We start from the raw sequence: 7,731 nt of genomic DNA on the forward strand, positions 1-7,731 counted from the left end.
TGCGGAAGTCCCGAACTTCCTGGTTCTTCACTGTTTCTGTCTATGGGATTTTTGAATGGGTTTTTGGCGCGATGCTTCAAATAATGTCTGTGGGCAACGCAAGTTTAATCAAACGCGAACCAAGGTTCAGCGGGATAATCTTCACACATGAGGACCACTTTCATGAGTTTTGAAGCGTAACTGCGAGTCCTAGAGGTAAAAAGCTTGTGCTAAGCTAATCCAGAACTACACACAGTGTCGCATAGGCGTCCACGCATTGATTGCGAGAGAAAGAATTTCCGCGTTCACTCGTGATGACGTATAATATCCGTGTCGACATTGTAGTCTCATTTAGCCGTTTGCTAGCTAGCCACCCTTTTAACGGCACATAAAAGCTTCAAAACTCATAAAAGTGGTCTTCATGTGTGAAGATGATGTTACTAAACACTGGTTCGCGTTTGATTAAGCCAGCGTTGCCCAGAGAGATTATTAGAAGCATCGCGCCAAAAACCCATTCAAAACTCCCATAGGCGAAAACTGTGAAGAACCAGGGCTGTTAGCATCGATGATTTCCGGACTCGTTCCTGGAGCTCTCTATAGGCGATCTGCAGTAAACCAATCACATTCTTCCTTTTCAAGCTCCGATTCCACGGAGCGATCCAGTCAGAAAAGCCCGACCAAAGCACTCTGAGCTCCCCCCCTCCCTCTTTCATCCCCGTCTGTCTCCATATGCTCCTCAAACAAATCTCACGGCAGTTTAAATACAGCAAGCATGTAAATACGCTACACTATAGCAAGAGCAAAGTGAGAACAATGTTCTAAACGCATCAGCTAGAAAAATATAGCCTATCCCTGGATGTCATGATGAGATTAGATTGGTGAAAGTTTGGACAGAATCATTGCATTGTTTTCTCTCGCTGCCTTTTCTTCTCCCCCTCTGCACGGCAGATGAGGTAGGATGATGCAACAGCCTCTGAATGACCGGGGCTCAAAGTATTATAACAACTTTCTTTTCATCGGTCATTGTGCCTGCCTAGTGCCTACATATATAAATTAGTGGACTTTACCCCAAAATAGTGATGGTTCTGTGATTCTGTGGTGTAGCCTACATTTCAGATATGATGCTTGCAGTGCGCTATAGGGGCAGAAATTGATGCACGAGAGAGAGGGAGTGAGTGATGACATCACCACTCTGAATTTATGACATCACTGATGATGTCATCAGTGGTACAGACAGAGACACAGAGCCCCAGCTCCCATTTACTGACTGATGATGATGATGATGACTGATGCAGCCTTTTTGTGGTCTTGACCCCAGAACTTATGATGACACTTCTATTTGACTATGCGTCCCCTTTTGAACTCAATAAAGAAACTGCACAGGAAAAAAAAGAATACAAAAAGTGCACCTTCTCTGTTGCACACTATGTATTTATATCTCACTACTATAATTGGAGAGCTGTATGTATGGCCATCTGTATGTATGTCCGGAGTTGCAAGTGCACCGTTGCTCCGATCGCCTCCAAAATTTACCGGAACACTCTTGAGCGGTCTGGCATGAATCTGGGACGGGGGGAAATAAAAAAATTGCTGCAATGTTTTAGATTTTAAATGGAAAATAGATAATTTGTTCTTCAATAAAATGAAGAGGACTAAGAAGAAGAAGAAGAAGAAAAGGCATTGGGTTTGCAAGAGCTATTTTATCAGTCCGAGAAATGAACCTCTACAACACATAGTACATTGTATTAATATTTGGGATTAATGTCAATGACAGCAACCACAGTTAATTATAATAGTACCCTATTACATTCATCAATGAAATAAAATTTCTTGTCATTTTACTATGCTTATTATATTCACTTGTCATAATTATTTTGATGGCATTTTACCCATCATGTTCTTTTTTGTATTCTTTTCTGGCTTCAATAAGATTATGTAACATTTTGGAATAAAAATACAGATTAGCAGTGCAAAACTGGAGGCCAGAATAGCAAATATCTCCACAGCAACACTGAACTTGCCTGGAGAGCTGACATATGCAGGGATAAAGGTGATCCAGACCGCACAGAATATCAACATGCTGAAGGTGATGAATTTGGCTTCATTGAAATTATCAGGCAGGTTCCGAGCCAAAAAAGCTAGAAGGAAACATAGCATAGCCAGGACTCCTATATACCCCAACACAGCCCAGAAGCCTACAGCTGAGCCTAATGCACATTCTAAGATGATTTTGTCTTTAAAGTGTTTAAAATTCTTGAAAGGAAAAGGAGGAGAGATAGTTAGCCAAAGTATGCAAATCAGGACCTGTATGAGAGTGAAAGCCAGAACGCTGAGTCTCTGCTGAACAGGGCCGAACCATTTCATGATATTACTCCCTGGAAGTGTAGCCCTGAAGGCCAGTAACACCACTATAGTTTTTCCCAGAACACAAGACATGCAGAGGACAAAGGTGATCCCAAATGCTGTGTGTCGCAGCATGCAGGACCACTCAGAGGGCCGGCCGATGAAGGTCAGAGAACACAGGAAACACAGGGACAGGGAGAAGAGCAGCAGGAAGCTCAGCTCAGAGTTGTTGGCCTTGACTATGGGGCTGTTCCTGTATCTGAAGAAGATGAAAGCCACCATAGCAGTCATGCAAGTTCCTAACAGGGCCGCCACCGTGAGCAGTGCCCCCATAATCTCTTCATATGATAGAAACTCTGTGTCCTTCTTCTCACAGTCATCTCTTTTCTCGTTTGACCAGAATTCAGGATGGCATCGCTCACAGGTGATGGAATCTACAAGTTAAAATCAAAAACAGATATTAGATTTCCTGAGTCGCTCCCTTATTTTCCCACGGCGGTGGCAGCAGGCCAGGCCGGGGTCAGAAGATGCCAAAGTTAGGACCCACTCAGTCACTCACAGACATTTAGTGAAGGGGGTGGGGCTAGTAAATAGGGGCCGTAGCGATGGATAGGTAGGTCGTTGAGTCGGGGTTTGACGGGTGGGTAGGGGGAGAGGCTAAGGGAACGGGGGTGGGGGACAAGGAAGGGGCGGGGCTAAGGAAAATGGGATAGGGATAGGAAGGTCGTGGAGAGTCAGGATTCGAGGGGTAAGTAAGTAAGTAGTAAGTAAGTAAGTAAATTTTATTTATATAGCACTTATCACAGAGATGACTCACAAAGTGCTTCACAGGTTAAGAAACACACAAAATAAACACAAAATAGGACAATGCATACAAAGTAAAACAGTGAGATTGAGAAATAGCATACAGGATAGCAGGGTTACAGAGAAACGAAAACATCAGGCCAGTCTAGGCAACAAATGCCTGTCTAAACAGAAATGTTTTCATTTCTGTCGGGTGGATAGGGAGAGTGGCTATAGGGATGTGGGATTTGGGAGGGGGTGTGGTGAAGTGATTTGTCAATATTTCCTATCCCATTGGATCCACATGCTTCTGACGTGATGCTGTGGTTTTATGGGCATGACCACACCTCCACAATACTTTTGGGCATAAACACGCCTATACGGAGATGTGCGCCGAGATGACGTGAAGCGCAGCGGGCCGACACGCCCACAATTAGGGCTTTGCGCGGCGCTATTCCAGCGCAAAACGGGCGCTAATGCAAAATTACCGCCGTTGGGAAGATAGGGCCCTTAGTGTGGCTATTGTTCATTTTGTGATAAAAGTGCCAAATTTGGCACAGGAATAGCTTAATATACTGTATAGAAGACATCTGGATATTGGGGCATTGCAGATTGGCATTTCTATTACCATTTTCCAAAATGGCTGCCAGCCGTAGCTCAACATATGAGACCAATCATTCATTTTGTGATACAAGCACCAAATTTGATCAGATATGTTCATAGATATATTCTGAACAAAACGGGATATTGGGGCATCGCAAATTTGCTCGCTGGTGGCCGTGGCAGACATTTTTCAAAATGGCCACCATAAATTTGTCAACATGTCCTATCCCATTGGACCCACATGCAATACCAGACATAGTATAGATCCTAGTAAGCCTGATAACCTAATAAAAATACTAATTCAAAATTATATGGACTTTTACAAAATTTCCTTATATTACGTGATTATAGGCCTATTCGTGTGGCTATTGTTCATTTTGTGATAAAAGTGCCAAGTTTGGCACATAAAATAGCTTAATGTAGAAGACATCTGGATATTGGGGCATTGCAGATTGGCATTTTTATGACCATTTTACAAAAAAGCTGCCAGCCGTAGCTCAACATATGAGACCAATCGTTCATTTTGTAATAGAAGAACCAAATTTTACACATGTGTTTATAGATATACTCTGAACAAAACTGGGTATTGGGCCATCACAAATTTGCCCCCTGGTGGCCGTGGCAGGCATTTCTCAAAATGGCGACCAGCGGTTTCTCAACATTTCCTATCCCATTGGACCCACATGCAATACCAGACATAATATAGATCTTTAGTAAGCCTGAGAACCAAATCAAAATACTCATTCAAATGATATGGACTTATATGGAATTATATGGACTTATATGAACTGGTAAATCTGCCTCCCGATCCCGGATAAACGTTGGGGATGGATGGATGGATGATGGATGGATATGCTTTAAAGTCGTGGTTGTAGGCCAAGTGTGATACTCATGGAAGAAATAGTGTATATTTGACTATAAGAGAAAATAAGGAGGGAGAATGTAGGCTACCTTTTGACATAATTAATCGATTCATCATTTTAAACCCAATGCATGTTTGGATAGGTTCCAGCCCCCTGTGACCCTGAAAAGGATTAAGCAGGTAGTAAAAAATGAATGATGCGTATTAGTTGTCCGTTACCAGTCAAACTGGTCACTGTCTCAGCCATGGTGTCAGCCGGAGACGATTTTACAGCAGAACTGTTCTATAGCTGTTAAGGGTTAATATGGCACTTTTATTTTTAACCCTTAACTAATGCTTAATAGTGTATAGTTATTATGAAGTGTTACAGACTATTTATTAAATTGCTGATATTGAATTTACAGGTGTTATACTCTGATCAATTAAATAATATAGAGTACCTATGGTGTTGCTGATTTCTCCCTCTGCACATGGTATACAGTCAAAGCAGCAGACCGGCATTCCTTTCTGGAGAACCTTATGGGTTCCTGGGGAACAGCTCTCACTGCACACTGACACAGGCACCTGCATGAACAAAAAAGCAGGATGAAATGCTTTTTTTCTCCTCACAAGTCACCATTTGGAATGCTGATGAAATCATTACGATATACAATAAACCCGCAAGTTGACAATCCATGAATGATCAGATGGTATTAACCTGCTCTGTGCTTTGTGCCCAAATTATGGACTTAGTTTGCAGATTTAGCTGTTTTTCTGCAGGTAAAGATACGTCGTAAAGACCAACGGTGACAAACTCCACACTGCCAGTTTCGTCCGGCTGCCAGTTTATGATTTCATACTTTGCTGCTGGGTCTCCATTCTCATCAAAGTAAACGTCCTCCCCCTCCTTTGTCTTGAACTGGACCTTTTTTATGTGCTGCAAAATCTAAGTAGATATATATTACTTTACTTATTCCATTAAAAGTAAACCACCTCATATTCTGATGGACATGCAACAATTTATGAATGAATACTGTTTAAACAAAGAGCAAAGAAAGAAACAGAGAAAAATCTGTTAATGTGAAGTGCATAATGAGGAGCTACCATTCAGCCTTCAGTGTTCAACTCACCGTGAAGGGATCTGGCTGTACCTTATTGCCACATGTGTCTGTACAGCCAAGAACACTATGTAGTGCGTGAGCCACAGCATACACTCCTTTATAGATATTGTTAAATAAGTGCATGAACAACATATCAGTAAAACGGTTTTCCTGCCCAGACAGATCTTCAGACCCTGTACAGTATCTCTGATTCCCTCCTGAGCCCTTCGTCTGCTTGAACCTACAATCAAACATTGTCTCCCAGAATTCTGTGAACAATTCATGACTAGATGAATTGAGTGACTTTATATCCAGAATGAACTCTCTCATGCCTGTGACATGGGTCAGGGGGATGGAGAGGCCTATAGCACCATCCAGGATGTGGTGTCCATTCATAGTTGCAGTGTGGGAAACGATCCAGCCCTCAGTGCCGACCCACTGGTACCCAGTCAGGTTGTGGGAGGCCATCTCATGTATTAGTATTTGCAAATCAAAGCCGACGAGGAAAGCGACAATCACCTGGGAAGTGGAAGCTTTAATAATGTCAATTATTGCCTGTATCTTTTCTGGTGGATCTGTTCTAAAGAAGGATACAGAGTACTCTAGACAGATGCCCAGCTTTTGGGCCGTCTCTGTGAATATGGCCATGCCTTTATTGCCATAATCATTATCGGTCCTAATTGCCCCGACCCAAGTCCAGCCAAACTGCTTGACCATCTGGGCCAGAGCTCTGCCCTGGTAGAAGTCACTGGGTATTGTTCTGAGGAAGGATGGGCACCGGATTTTGTCACTGAGAGAAGCACAGGTGGCCCAGTGGCTGATCTAGGGAGTAGAAAGGAATGATATTCCCAAGATGAGGATGCAAATTCTAAAATGTACACAGGAAAACATTAGCACATTAGCAGTAATTATCTTAAAACTGCCGTTACTGGGATCCCAGTGAAGGCAGTAATCCCAGTATATTAATAATTACTGTATTATCGAGAAAATAAAACAAATAAATAGCTCAAACTGTGGCCAAGCTTTACAGTACATTATTATACATTTGTGTAAAAAAAAAAGCCCACCAATGGGATATGAAAAGGTCCAATGACAGTGGATATAGCCATGGACAGAGAGCAGGCGGACACTCCTATAATGGCCTGCACTTGGGCCGGTCTGGTGCAGGGTGCCTTGGAGGCTGTGGATATATCATCATTACCATTAGCCAGGGCCAGTGCCACTCTTACTCCCCTTGTAATGAAGGCACATGAATCATAGATCTTGTAGCCCAGAGAGATGCCAGGCAGCAAGTCTGTGCTGTTGTTAATCTCCTCAATGGCAAAGAGCATAGCCTGAGCAAACTGGAACCCTGTGAAAGTCAAACTTGACCCAAACCGTTATATGAATTGTAATATAGTGTTATAGCCAGTATGTCCTTTAAAAGTGCTTTAAAATTAAAAGTGAAATAATGTGAGCAAACATTTTCTATTTCACAACTCAGCGTGATAACTTTTTTTAATACATTTTGTATATCTACCCATGCTCTAATAATCTTCTATCTTACTTATGTCAAACAGCTTGCTACAGTGTGATTTACCTTGTGCACTGCAGTGGTGGTGGTCTGTACGTGTAGGTGTCCTGTCTGTCTTTCCAGTTGGTGTGGAAAGGGAAGATTCCACCCAAAATAATGTCCCCATTCTTAGACAGCTGGGGGATCTCCGGCTCCCCTATCTGCCGACACACCGGCTCCTCAGCCCCAGAGAGAGATGCCACCAGCAGCAGCTGCAGAAGGGCCCAACATTGCTCTGTCCAGCTTTGGGTGGACATCACACTAAAGGCCATTATGACAAGAGCAATGCAAATATACAGCATGAAATTGTGATGTGAATTTTGACCCACCTGTCAATCACAGCAACAGATGTGTACACATCGGAAGCGAATTTCTGAAAAATCGACCCTGGTCCGAAAAATTTAATACAATATCACTCAGCGAATCTTCGCTGTTGGTTTGCACGGTTGCATTGACTGATAGTCTCAAAAACTATTATTGACAAGCAAATGAATCGCATAAAGAAGAAGAAAAAAATATGTGTAAGGACC

General features: G+C 42.6%; 1 protein-coding gene across 1 annotated transcript; it reads right to left on the minus strand.

Moving 5' to 3' along the window:
• Positions 1-1,848: 1,848 nt before the first annotated feature.
• LOC310795005 (extracellular calcium-sensing receptor-like) lies at positions 1,849-7,473 on the minus strand (the record flags this gene model as incomplete). The annotated part of the gene is made up of 6 exons (XM_083657027.1): positions 1,849-2,756; positions 5,011-5,134; positions 5,268-5,495; positions 5,680-6,471; positions 6,717-7,014; positions 7,229-7,473. The coding sequence occupies 6 exons, from the start codon at positions 7,471-7,473 to the stop codon at positions 1,849-1,851; spliced, it is 2,595 nt and encodes an 864-aa protein (XP_083513153.1).
• Positions 7,474-7,731: the final 258 nt, after the last annotated feature.

Source organism: Poromitra crassiceps, assembly GCF_964638095.1.
Source record: "Poromitra crassiceps genome assembly, chromosome: 20".
NCBI lineage: Eukaryota > Metazoa > Chordata > Actinopteri > Beryciformes > Melamphaidae > Poromitra > Poromitra crassiceps.